Raw genomic sequence first — 14,302 nt, forward strand, 5'->3', positions numbered from 1 at the left:
GCAGGATTGGCTACATCAGGGGTGTGTGGCCTAATATGCAAAGGAGTTGCTGCTCCAAAAAAAAGCACCCTGGTCTTAACCATGTACCTTTCTTGGCATTCTCCTGGACTCTGGCGCCCTCGTTGGCCTTCCGGAGGCCGGTGTTGATGCGGGCCTGGATGTAACCGTAGGGTGCCTGCCGGTGACCCTGCAGCTGGAGCTGCTGCTTGGTGGAAATCAGCCTGTTGCGGAGGCCATCATTTTGCCTCTCCAGGTCCCGCACTTTCTCCTGCAGCTCTTCGATCATTTCCTCCATCTCCACGTCCTGGCCCAGCCGCTTGGGGCCGCCCCTGATCTGCTCAGCTCTTTTTCTGTCGTTCACCAGCCGGATTAGCTTGGTGGCCATTCTGGGGAGAGGAGAGAGAGAGAGAGAAAGAGAGAAAATACATACATTTAGGGGGCGAGGTGAAAAAATACAATTAAAAAAAATAGTTCGACATTAAAAGGATTCCGTTGAAAGGAACCTAATTGCTGTGAAGGTTCGAGCGCCGAACCTGAATAATAAATTTCAGGTTTTGATATAACTATTACTGCCTGCGAAGGACCCTTTGAAGATAATTGAAACCACTGGGTAGCAATCTGCTTTATAGCACTGACAAATAACAGTTTCCTAAGGCTTATCATTTAAAGTTTAGCAAAGAGGGGAGGGACGGCATATTTACTCCATATGCCGCTCAAAATCTGGAATGCGTGACCTTCCCGAGGAACCCGGCCTGCTGTTTTAAGTATAGTTACAGATTGGGGATGTGGTGGGGCCACATATTAAAAAAAAAAAAACTCGCAGTCCCATCTGAGGATTAAGCTACCCGGGCGCATGCTTGCAATATGTAACACGTTCCATTGATGTCGGGCTCCCAGATTTAGCGCGAGAGCGGGAAGTGCATTTCGGTTCTGAAAACGAGTAGGTGGGCAGGCACCGAGGCTGCCTCTTAATAGCGGGTGTCGCCTTGCAATGGCTTGCGCTCTGCAAATAATACCGAGGCGCTTAAGAGAGGGTTTAACAGTTAGCTGTGGGATATAATTGGATGCAGAAGGCATGGTTTTCATCTAGTTTTAAAAGGGTACAGGCTTTCTTTCCCCCCATCCTCACCCCTTTTGGCATCTTGAGGGCTGTACCTTTGATTTCCCTGAGTTTTGATAAACACGGGGAAGTCAGAACAAAAGAGACAGAAGGGCACGGGGAGGTGATGTAACATACAAGAACAGAAAACACTTCCAGCAGCAACGAATTGGGACACAACTTGGGAGCGGGAGGGGTGAGTTGGGAAGGGTCTTGGCATGCAAAGAAAGAAAAGGTGGCTTTGATGGAGGAGAGAAGTTCAAGACTTTACAAAATTGGTCGCACATCTTCAGGAGCTATGTCTAGTTTATAGGGCATCTTTTTCCGGTTTCGTTTCCTCCAGAGGTCCAGACAGAAAACATAGACACACTTCATCCATTAAAAAGGGTTTCCTTTTAAATAGTTTTCTCAGAAGCTTTTTATTTAAAATGTAAAAGAACAGAAGTGCACGTTCAGGGAGGAGGGAGGCATTAATAGCTTTGAAATGGCACAGAACAAGGTACTTGCCTTCAAACTGAGTTCCACGCAGGCAATTGGAAATACAGAAGTCTACCCACAAAGAAATGTCTCGTAGAGAACATAAGAGCTCTGGTGGGTAAGACCAGTGGTCCATCTAATCCAGTGTGTTGTCTTGCACAGTGGCCAGCTGGTCCAGCATGCTGTCTCACACAGTGGCAAACCAGCAGAGCACGGAGGCCGAGGCCTTGCCCTGATGTTACCTCCTGGCACTGGAATTCAAAAGTTTACCAATCTTTTCAGTTCTGCGGGCACCTCTGGCATTCTGATACAAGGTGGTGGGCGCAACCACAAAATGGACAATATGGGAGGTGGGCCACAAAACAGCCACCATGTGCGGCAGAGTGACATACACATACGGAGGAAGTCCAACTGCAGGGGACAAGAGGAGTAAATTTTTTAAAAAATACAGTGGGAAAGAGGAGCCGGAGAGAGAATAAAACCCACTTTGTAGTGGCAACTGTTTTTGAAATGTTTTAATCGGCACAGCCTCTCTGATCTTCAATGGACAACCAGAAGCCCTAGTGGTTAGAAGCCCAGCTGGCCCCACCCACCTTCTAAAAACACCTGGTGGGTGGCAGAGGAGGAGGAGGAAGAGGAGGAGGAGGAGAAGATGATGAAATTGGATTTATACCCCAGCCTTTACTTGGGGTCTCAGATTGGCTTACAAGCTCCTTTCCCTTCCCCTCTTCACAACAGACACCCAGTGAAGTAGGTGGGGCTAGGAAAGCTCTGAGAGAACAGCTCTTGAGCAGAACATCTCTGAGAGAACTGTGGCTGACCCAAGATCAACCATCCGGCTGCACCTGGAGGAATGGGGAAATCAAACCAGGTTCTCCCAGATTAGAGTCCACACTCTTAACCACAACACCAAATGTGGCATTCGCAATCACCATGGAACCCCTGGGCACCACAGTGGGGGCCCTTGTTGTGGCACATGAGGTGGGTTAAAAACCCTCGAAACAGAGGGGATGGTACAGTGTTCTAATCCACAGGGGTGCTGGTTCATAAGAAGTTACAGAAATGCAAGCTTCCCTTGAGGCATAAGGAGGCTGAGACCTAAGCCTTCCCAGTTTGGTGTAGTGGTTAAGTGTGTGGACTCTTATCTGGGAGAACCAGGTTTGATTCCCCACCCCTCCACTTGCACTCCTGGAATGGCTTTGGGTCAGCCATAACTCCCTTACAGCTGTTCTCTCAAGAGCAATTCTTCTAGAGCTGTCTCAGCCCCACCCACCTCACAGGGTGTCTGTTGTGGGGGAGGAAGATAAAGGAGATTGTGAGCCGCTCTGAGACTCCGAGATTTGGAGTGGAGGGTGGAATATAAACCCAGTGTCTTCTTATTATTATTTATTTGTTAGGTTTGTGTCTTGACCTTCCTGCAACCGGGCTCAGGGTGCGTTCCACTGTAAGTTAATAACAAGTAAAATCACAACATATAAAATCACAGATCAAAACATCTTTAAGAATTCAGCACGGTCTTCATTTCAACCTGTGCCCCCCCCCCCCCCCCGATTTTAATTAGTGTTAGAAGTGACGCTTCAGAAAAGGGAGAGGGGACCTTTTGATTTTATCCTCTTGTTTACGGGCATGTTGCTTCAGCAAGAGATTCTCATCGTGCAAGCGAAGGTAGCGGTCTTCCAGCTCCTCTCGGCTGATGCGAGACACGGCCTGCCGAGCTTTGGCATTTTGGACCACGAAGGCCTCTGCCAGAAAGAGGAAAAAAATACCAAGAGAGAAGTCACTCAGGATACTATATCGAAAGCAACCTGCCTGGGTTATAGTGACAAAATTACTAAATTTTGTTACAAAATCCAATTTTTTATGGTGAAAGTATAGTTGACATTACTCACACATTACATGTTGAATGCATTGTTGCATATAGGATACATTCTCAATATTTAACAATTTTACAAATAAAGTACACAAAATAAGCAGAGTTCCAATGTACAGGAGGCCGACTAAATATCCTGCTTCGAAGTTTTCTTCCAGCAAAGGTGCACTCTATTTTCTTTTATTTCTCAAATCTACAAGATTTATGACACTTCAATTGGAAGGCACTTCGCATTCTTCCTCCTTCAATATTACAAAATTTCCTTAAGTACAGCATTTATAAACAGGCACCAAGTCTCAGTATTTTTTACAACCGGCAACAGCTCTCAGCCATGATTAGACGATTAGATACGAAGCTGGCCCCATGGTACACCTTGGGGTTGCGCCGGCTGAAGCAAGGGCTCAGACGACTAGAGAGGCAGTGGAGGCATACTCGGGACGAAGCAACGAGAACATCCTATAGAACGTTTATGAAGTCTTATGAGATGGCAGTCAAGGCTGCAAAGAAAGAATACTTTGCAACCAGGATTGCATCTGCAAACTCGCGCCCAGCACAATTATTTAGAATAATCGGGGATCTTATAACGTTGCCTCAAGGCAAACCAAACGTTAGAGAATTGGAAATAGGCTGTGAGGCATTTGCGAGATATTTTGCAGATAAAATCTCGTTGCTCCGCCAAGACCTGCCTACCACCTTGGATACAGTGAGTGAAATTGAGGTTCCGTGCCTGTCTTCAGGTTTAGTGCTGGACCACTTCGACCCGCTCAGCCTGGAGGAAGTCGACAGAATCCTCTCTGCTGCTCGCCCGACAACATGTGATCTGGACCCTTGCCCCTCCTGGCTGATTAAATCTTGCCAGGGGGAGCTTAGATGCCCTTTACGGGACATCATAAACAGGTCCCTCTTAGAGGGGCAATTTCCAACACCCCTAAAAGAGGCCTTGGTCCGCCCTCTCTTGAAAAAAGCTACAGCAGACCCGGCCGAATTGGCGAACTATCGACCGGTGTCTAATTTACCGTTTCTAGGTAAAATTATTGAGAGGGCTGTGGCGTTGCAGCTTCAGAGGTTTCTGGATGACGCTTCTGTCCTGGACCCATGTCAGTCGGGCTTCCGGCCGGGCCATGGGACGGAGACGGTGCTGGTCGCCTTGGTGGATGACCTCCAACGGCAACTGGACCGAGGCGGCGTTGCGGTGCTGATGTTGTTAGATCTGTCGGCTGCATTCGATACAGTCGACCATCGGCTACTGACGCGCCGCCTCGCCGACATTGGGGTTGAGGGGTCGGCCTTGCAATGGCTTTCCTCCTTTCTCCTAGGTCGGGGACAGAGGGTGGCTATTGGGGGGGAACGGTCCCGGAGGCGCACACTGGATTGCGGGGTGCCTCAGGGAGCAGTTCTCTCCCCGATGTTGTTCAACATCTATATGCGCCCCCTCGCCCAGATTGCCCGGCGGTTTGGGCTGGGTTGCCATCAATATGCAGATGACACCCAGCTCTATCTACTAATGGACGGCTGGCCCGACTCCGCACCAGGGAATCTCGACCGGGCTTTACAGGCTGTTGCGACATGGCTCAGGCTGAGTGGGCTGAAACTGAACCCAGCGAAGACAGAGGTCCTTTGCGTGGGTCGCGGCGCTCTGGGAAGGGAAATAGCTCTCCCGGCCTTCGATGGTGCGCTATTGAAAGCAGCGCGCCAGGTAAAGAGCCTGGGTGTTTTACTGGAGCCTTCACTATCAATGGAGGCCCAGATAGCAGCCACTGCCAAGTCAGCATTCTTCCATCTGAAGCGGGCAAGGCAGTTGGCCCCTTTCCTCGAGCGCCGGGACCTCGCAACAGTGATCCACGCAACGGTCACCTCAAGATTAGACTACTGTAATGCCCTCTACTTGGGGCTACCTCTGTGCCGGACTCGGAGACTGCAGCTAGTGCAGAACGCGGCAGCCAGGCTGTTGCTGGGGCTCCCAAAACGGGAGCATATACAGCCGGGGCTGCGTGAACTGCACTGGCTGCCGATTGTATACCGAGTCCAGTACAAAGTGTTGGTCGTTACCTTTAAAGCCTTATATGGCCGAGGACCTGCCTACCTGAGGGACCGTCTTTCCCCATACGAACCCCAGAGAGCACTGAGGTCAGTTGGGAAAAATCTAATGACCATCCCCGGGCCGAAGGAGATAAAATATCAGAGCACCAGAGCACGGGCATTCTCGATTGCGGCTCCTACTCTGTGGAACCGACTCCCCGAGGAGGTGCGGGCCCTGCGGAACCTTGAGCAGTTCCGCAGGGCCTGCAAGACCGTCCTTTTCAAATTTGCACACCCGGACTGTTAGGAAGATCAGAAATTAAGGAGCCGCCAACGCGGTTGAAGAACTATACCGCAGAATAACTGTATTTATTGAACTGGTTTTTAATGTTATTAAGTTTATTGTTGATGTTTTATATTGTTAAACTTAAAGGTTTTATTATTATTATTGTATGTTTTTATAAAATGTTGTTAGCCGCCCTGAGCCTGCTGAGGTGGGGAGGGCGGGATAGAAATAAAATTTATTATTATTATTATTATTATTGCCGGTTGTAAAAAAATACTGAGACTTGGTGTCTGTTTATAAATGCTGTACTTAAGGAAATTTTGTAATATTGAAGAAAGAAGAGTGTGAAGTGCCGGAAGGCACTTAAGGGTCATTAATCTTGTAGGCGTTGCCTCCATTGAGAAATAAAAGAAAGTAGAGTGCACCTTTGCTGGAAGAAAACTTCGAAGCAGGATGTTTAGTCGGCTTCCTGTACATTGGAACTCCACTTATTTTGTGTACTTTTATTTGTAAAATCGTTAAATATTGAGAATGTATCCTCAATATTTGACGATTTTACAAATAAAGTACGCAATGCATTCAACATGTAATGTGTGAGTAATGTGAACTATACTTTCATCATAAAAGATTGGATTTTGTAACAAAGTTTAGTAATTTTGTCGCTATAACCTAGGCAGGTTCCTTTTGATATAGAAAGAGGAAGAAAGCAACAAGTCACCCACTGTTCTAGAGATGCCAGACTCCAAGTGGGACCTGGGACCCCCTGGGATTGCAGCTCATCTCCAAACTAGTTGACGCAGTCCTAACCAAAACCATCCTCAGCTGCCTCCAGAAGTCTGAAGACTCTTAGCTTCTTTGTTCGACTCGCTTCAGCACTGATAATTCTTATGTGGTTATGATTTTATGGTATTGTTTTTACTTGGTGACCCGCTCTGGGGACATAGCCTATACACTTTCCAAACCAACAAACTTTTAGACTCCCATTCAGGAGTTTTCATATCTTTCAACGTACATGGATTGTGTAATACTTTATCCAGAGCGGGGGTGGCTAAACTTGCTTAATGTAAGAGCCACATCGAATGTCAGATGTTTGAGAACCACAAGGCGTGAACAACGACTACACACATGCATTTATTAAAACTCTTTAACACTTCCTTTGCACAGAAAGATAAAATACATATATATGCACTATACAACACAACTGTGCTAGAAGAAGACTTAAAAAAAAAAAGCTGGGAATAACAGTCTCCATAAGACCAGCATAGGGAAAAATTAAGGGAATTATTTTTTTGGCACCGATGGGAGAAGGAAACATACATGTACCATATAAATCACTGATCACTGCTTGCATTATGATGCATCTCTCTTTACCTGGACACCAACGTTAGCAGATACAGCTCCTAAAAGAGCTATGAAACTAAGGGGGAACCCTGTGCAGCCCTCTTTAATTCAATTCCTCCTTCCAGTGGCTCCCTTTGCTCTTGCACTTTCTTTCCCTGCTCTAGGTCTCCAGGAGACCTCTGTGGTAGAATTGAAGAGCTTGAAAGCTTGCCTATTTCCTTCTCCTTTCTCCCTTCACACACTGTAGAAATACTTGCCTACCTATAGGTCAGCGCTCAGAGGCTGACTGAGGTCCTGATGCTACACACGCTTACTTGAGAGTAAGCCTGCCTTGAGTTCCTCCTCAACCTCTAGGAGCTGCACAGTATGTGTGAAAGAGCCACATGTGGCTCACAAGCAGCAGTTTGGCAACCCCTGATCCAGAGGTTCTGTATAACACAGAGTTTAGAGGGCTACAAAATGAAGTTAACAACCACCACCACCACACCCAACACACAGGAAGTCAACACCTGGAATGCCTCTCTGCCCTGGCCCAATTAATTTCTCACTATCTGTATTTACTTATTAGAATATTTAACTACCCTTCCTCCCTTTTCTTTTTGAAAGACACTGTGGCGTCGTGGCTTAGAATTCCAGACCGGGCTGAGAAGACATAAGAACATAAGAGAAGCCATGTTAGATCAGGCCAATGGCCCATCCAGTCCAACACTCTGTGTCACACAGTGGCAAAATTTTTTATACACACACACACACACTGTGGCTAATAGCCACTGATGGACCTCTGATCCATATTTTTATCTAAACCCCTCTTGAAGGTGGCTATGCCCGGGGACCCGGGGTTAAGTTGCCACCTTGCCCCGGAACTTGCCGTACCATGGTTGTTGCGAGGATAGAAAGGAAGGAAGAACACCGTACGCCCCCTTGAGCTCTTGGGTGACTGAAAATGTCCAAAGCATAACTAATAACAACAAACCTTGGAGGATTCCATTTGTAGGGTGACGGAGACCTACATCCCTCACTGGCTGGTCCTCCGCGGTTTCATCGGCTGCGGCAGACATGGCGGAGCTGTTGGGTGACAAAATGCGGATAAGCCCTCCCTCTGTTTATCTCTTAAGCTGCAAAACCAGAGGACACTGGGAAGGGCATGGGACTGAATTATGGTCACCTGGACCTTAAAGGCCAAGCCTAGCCCAGTCTCATCAGAACTTGGAAGCTAAGCAGGGTTTGCCTTGGTTAGTAGTTCAGTTCAGACCTTTATCGGGATAAAAGCAATGATTCACAATCAAAAGCAGGTACAAAGGCCTGAAGTATAGTACGAACAATACATAAAGCAATCAATTAAAATGGCAGCCAGTAATACTATTGAGGCACCCAGCAATTAAAATAAAGTAGTATGCCGAGATTTAATTTTATAGACTTCTACTAAGAAATTCACAACACATGTAGTAATGTGGGGATTAACATCTTCTAAAAAGTAGGTTAGAGTTTTCCTTTTAGTAAATACATTGTGTTGAAGATATTCAGCTAAAAACTGTCTACGTTGTGAGGCCAGGAAAGGACATTCTAAAATAATATGGGATACAGAATTGAGGACTCCTAATTCGCGTGGACATAATCTATTTTGGAGAGGTATCTGTCTAAACCTACCAAAGAGAACTGTTGATGGGAAGGCATTCAAATGTATCAGAGTAAAAGTTCGACAATGGAATGGGGAATCTAAAGTAAAAAAATAACGGGGTATCTTCCCATGTCTTTGGAGTGTATACCTTGATTGGCTGCAGAGCAAAAAGGGGGATGCGAGGGGAACACTTTTTGGTATTCGTGATCCATAAGCCTTAGTTGGATTGTTCTTAAAATATATAGTTCGTCACATAAGAAAAGAGTGTCCACCTCAATACCAAGTTTTTTTAGTTAGTACCAATACCAACTGGACCAGTTCTATGAAGATCTACAACACCTTTTAGAATTAACACCAAAAAAAGATGTCCTCATCATAGAAGACTGGAATGCCAAAGTGGGAAGTCAAAAGGTAACCAGAACAACTGACAAGTTTGGCCTTGGAGAACAAAATGAAGCTGGGCAAAGGCTAATAGAGTTTTGTCAAGAGAACAAGCTGGTCATAGTGAACACCCTCTTCCAACAACCTAAAACACGTGGACATCACCTGATGGGCAACACAGAAATCAGATTGATTATATACTCTGCAGTCAAAGATGGAGAAGCTCCTTACAGTCAGCAAAAACAAGACCTGGAGCTGACTGCGGCTTAGGTCATGAGCTACTCATCGCAAAATTAAGGCTTAAACTGAAGAAAACTGGGGAAGCCATTAGGCCATTCAGGTTTGACCTTGATCACATCCCTTATGAATATACAGTGGAGGTGAAGAATAGGTTTAAGGAACTAGAGTTGATAGAGTGCCTGAAGAACTATGGACAGAGTTTCGTAACATTGTACAGAAGGCAGCAATCAGCACCACCCCAAAGAAAAAGAAATGCAAGAAAGTAAAGCGGCTGTCTGATGAGGCTTTACAAATAGCTGAGGAAAGAAGGAAAGCGAAAGGCAAAAGTGAAAAGGAAAGATTCACCCAACTGAATGCGGATTTCCAGAGAACAGTAAGGAGAGATAAGGAGGCCTTCCTGAATGCAGAGCAATAGAGGAAAATAATAGAATGGGAAGGACAAGAGATCTCTTCAAGAAAATTGGAGAAATCAAGGGAACGTTTCGTGCAAAGTTGGCCATGATAAAGGACAAAAATGGTAGGGACCTAACAGAAGCAGAAGAGATCAGGAAGAGGCAGCAAGAACACACAGAAGAATTATACAAGAAGGATCTCAATGTCCTGGACAACCATCGATGACCTTGAGCCAGACATCCTGGACTGTGAAGTCAAATGGGCTTTAGAAAGCATTACTAACAACAAAGCAAGCGGAGATGATGGTATTCCAGTTGAGCTATTCAAAGTCCTAAAAGATGATGCTGTTAAAGTGATGCACACATTATGTCAACAAATTTGGAAAACACAACAGTGGCCACAGGATTGGAAAAGATCAGTTTATATTTCAATCCCAAAGAAGGGTAATGCCAAGGAATGTTCAAACTATCACACCATTGCACTCATTTCACATGCCAGCAAGGTCATGTTAAATATCCTACAAGCTAGGCTTCAGCAGTTTGTAGATCGGGAACTACCAGAAGTTCAAGCTGGGTTTCGGAGAGGTAGAGGAACTAGAGATCAAATTGCCAACATTTGCTGGATTATGGAGAAAGCACAGGAGTGTCAGAAAAATGTCTATTTCTGTTTCATTGACTACGCTAAAGCCTTTGATTGTGTGAATCACAACAAACTGTGGCAAGTCCTTAAAGAGATGGGAGTACCAGACCACCTCACATGTCTCCTGAGAAACCTGTATAAGGGTCAAGAAGCAACTGTCAGAACGGGATATAGAAAAAACTGATTGGTTGAGAACAGGAAAGAGAGTTCAACAAGGATGTATATTGTCACCCTGCTTATTTAATTTATATGCAGAGTACATCACGTGGAATGCTGGCCTGGACGAAGCGCAAGTCGGAATTAAGATTGCCGGGAAAAACATCAACAACCTCAGATATGCAGATGACACCACTCTAATGCCAGAAAGTGAGGAGGACCTAAAGAACCTTTTGTTGAGGGTGAAAGAGGAGAGCACAAAAGTAGGCTTAAAACTCAACATCAAAAAAACTAAGATCATGGCATCTGGCCCCATCACACCTTGGCAAATAGGAGAAGACATGGAAGTAGTGACAGACTTCACATTTCTGGGATCCAAGATCACTGCAGATGGTGACTGTAGCCATGAAATTAAAAGACGTTTGCTCCTTAAGAAGACAGCTATGGCGAACCTGGGCAGTATAATAAAAAGTAGAGACATCACCCTGCCAACAAAAGTCCGTGTAGTCAAAGCGATGGTATTCCCAGTAGTAATGTATGGCTGTGAGAGCTGGACAAGGAAGGCCCAGCGAAGAATAGATGCTTTTGAGATGTGGGGCTGGAGAAGAATCTTGAGAGTCCCTTGGACTGCAAGAAGATCCAGTCAGTCAGTCCTAAGGGAAATCAACCCAGACTGTTCCCTGGAAGGTCAGATGCTGAAGCTCAAATACTTTGGCCACCAAATGAGAAAGGAGCACTCATTGGAGAAGAACCTGATGCTAGGAAAGACAGAAGGCAAAAGAAAAAGGGGACGGCAAAAGATGAGATGGCTGGACAGTGTTACTGATGTAACAAACACGAATTTGAGCAGACTTCGGAGGATGGTGGAAGACAGGAAGGCCTGGTGTGACTTTGTCCATGGGGTCGCAAAGACTCTGACTCAACTGTGCGACTGAACAACAACAAAAACCAATACCAAGTTTTTGTAGTTGGTTAGTACTTGGATGGGAGACTAACAAGGAAGCCCAAGAGGCAGACAACGGGAACCACCCCCAATGTCTCTTGCCTTGAAAACTCTACAGGGCACCATAAGGAAACTGGGACTTGCCAGTACTTTACGCACATACACGCGACAGCCCATTGGTTGCAATACTCATTCTACTCCTTTCCACTGCTTACAGACTACAGCTTGGGGTGCATCATAAACCTTACATGGGTAAAGTCCCTTTGCATATACGTCATCGTATCACACGCAAAATATTACCGTCGGCTGTTTCAACGCTAACTTGTAAAGCTCCCATTTGAAATACGCATGTTTGTATGGAAGGAGTGGAGGCAACTGATATCACCAACTGCGGAACTGGAGCTTGTTTCTAGACCGTTATATTGCTTTTAGATTGTATATTGCTTTATTATATGCAGGGCTTCTTCTTCTTCTTCTTCTTCTTCTTCTTCTTCTTTTTTAAAGCAGGAACGCACAGGAACGCAGTCCCAGCTGGATTGGCATCAGGGGGTGTGGCCTAATATGCTAATGAGTCTCTGCTGGGCTTCTTCTACAAAAAGAGCACTGTTCAAAACTATGGTGATGTCAGGGGTGTGGCCTAATATGATAATGAGTTCCTGCTGGGCTTTTTCCTACAAAAAGAGCACTGGTCAAAACTATGTCAGGGGCGTGGCCTAATATGCTAATGAGTTCCCGCTGGGCTTTTTCAACAAAAAGAGCACTGCTCAAAACTATGGTGATGTCAGGGGCATGGCGTAATATGCTAATGAGTTCCTGCCGGGCTCTTTCTACAAAAAGAGCACTGCTCAAAACTATGGTGATGTCAGGGGTGTGGCCTAATATGCTAATGAGTTCCTGCTGGGCTTCTTCTTTAAAAAAGAGCACTGGTCAAAACTATGATGTCAGGGGCGTGGCCTAATATGCTAATGAGTTACTGCTGGGCTTTTTCTACAAAAAGAGCACTGTTCAAAATGATGGTGATGTCAGGGGCATGGCCTAATATGCTAATGAGTTCTTGCCGGGCTCTTTCTACAAAAAGAGCACTGTTCAAAACGATGGTGATGTCAGGGGTGTGGCCTAATATGCTAATAAGTTCCTGCTGGACTTTTTCTACCAACAAAAGCCCTGATTTTATGCATCTGATTTTAAAAGCTTATATTATTGACTGCTGTTACCCGCCCAGAGACCATTTGGGAAAGGGCAGGCTATAAACTGAAAATAATAAATGAATAATACTGAATGCATTTAGTCAATGCAAAGGTTTTAGTAAGCAAAATATGCTGGAATCAGCAACCATTTGCTTCAGACTGTCCGAATCTTCTTTTTAAAGGTACTGCACACTGTGATCTATGTCCAGTTCCGTTTTCAGTGATTTATAAGTCTGAGGACCTTACATGAGAAAATTAAATTTTGAAAAATAAAATAAGAGCCCTTATGGCTAATTTTTAAAGCTTTTTTTTTCTTGCTGTCAAGTCAAAGATTCCTCATGGCAACCCCTTAGGCAAGAGACATTCAAAGGTGTCTTGCCATTGCCTGTCTCTGCATAGTAACCCTAGTACTATGGATGCCAGTCTCCAAGTGGGGCTTTGGGATCCCCTGAAATTACAGTTCATCTACCTGACGACCGAGATCCCTTCCCCTGGGGGTTGCTCTAGGACAGAGGTGGCCAAACTTGCTTAGCTTAAGAGCCACATGGAATAAATGTCAGATGCTTGAGAGCCACAAGACATGAATGCCGTATGTCTGAGAGCTGTAAGACAGGAAGGCAGGCAGACAAATATATAGGGGGGGAGGGAAGGTGAGGCAGAAAGAAAGGAACCTCAGCTTTGAATGCATTCTTCAAGCTGCCAGCTGGCTTGGTGAACTGATCTGAAGAGAGAAACCTTTTCTCTTAGCTGACCAATGGAGTGGTGGTGGCTTCAAGAGCCGCCCAACGTGTGTGAAAGAGCCACATGTGGCTTCCAAGTCACAGTTCGGCCACCCCTGCTCTAGGACATTATACCCCAGTGAGAAGAAGATCACAGATTTCTACCCTGCCCTTCTCTCTGAATCAAGAGTCGCAGAGCGGCTTACAATCTTCCTTTTATCTTCTTCCCCCACAACAGACACCCCGTGAGCTAGGTGGGGCTGAGAGAGCTCTGACAGAAACTGCCCTTTCAAGGACAACCTCTGCCAGAGGCCATTCCAGCAGCTGCAAGTGGAGGAGTGGGGGATCGAAACCGGTTCTCTCAAGATAACGAGTCCGCACGCTTAACCGCTACACCAAACTGGCTCTCTAACACCAAACCAGCTCTCTGTCCCAAGTCCCAGTCCTCCCCAGACTTCAACCCCAAACTTCCAGGAGTTTCCCCAGCCTGGATCTGGCAACCCTAACCCTTCATCCTCTGCCAGCGGCAGGGGTGACCTGGCAATCTTACCTAACACTCCTTGGAGATTTCCCATCCAAGTACTAACCAGGGCTGGCCCGTCTTCGCTTCCAGGATCTGATGAGATCAGGCTAGCCTGGGCCATCCAAGTCATCACGCTTATATCAACGTTACCTAAATCTATCAACGTTATCCTCCTCCCTCGTTTGAATCACAGAGCTGGAAGGCGTCATCGAGGCCATCTAGTCCAACCCCCTGCTCAGTGCAGAATCAGCCTAGAGCAGGGGTGGCCAATGGCAGTTCTCCGGATGTTGGTTTTTTTTGCCTACAACTCCCATCAGCCCCAGCCATTGGCCATGCTGGCTGGGGCTGATGGGAGTTGTAGGCAAAAAAACAGCAACCAACATCTGGAGAACTACCATTGGCCACCCCTGG

The 14,302-nt window shown here is 46.0% G+C and overlaps 1 protein-coding gene across 1 annotated transcript in view; it reads right to left on the reverse strand.

Annotated features, from left to right (window-relative positions):
- Window positions 1-14,302, reverse strand: part of RPGRIP1L (RPGRIP1 like) — a 130,945-nt gene that overhangs the window by 114,693 nt on the left and 1,950 nt on the right. Inside the window, exons 2-4 of the mRNA XM_060253574.1 lie at window positions 8,066-8,157; window positions 3,174-3,318; window positions 88-386 (exon numbers count right to left, since the gene is read on the reverse strand). Of these exons, the coding sequence (XP_060109557.1) occupies window positions 88-386; window positions 3,174-3,318; window positions 8,066-8,150 (529 nt within the window). The 5' untranslated portion in view covers window positions 8,151-8,157. The remainder of the gene's footprint in view (window positions 1-87; window positions 387-3,173; window positions 3,319-8,065; window positions 8,158-14,302) is intronic.

This window comes from Heteronotia binoei, chromosome 14 (assembly GCF_032191835.1).
Source record: "Heteronotia binoei isolate CCM8104 ecotype False Entrance Well chromosome 14, APGP_CSIRO_Hbin_v1, whole genome shotgun sequence".
In the NCBI taxonomy this organism is placed as follows: Eukaryota; Metazoa; Chordata; class Lepidosauria; order Squamata; family Gekkonidae; genus Heteronotia; species Heteronotia binoei.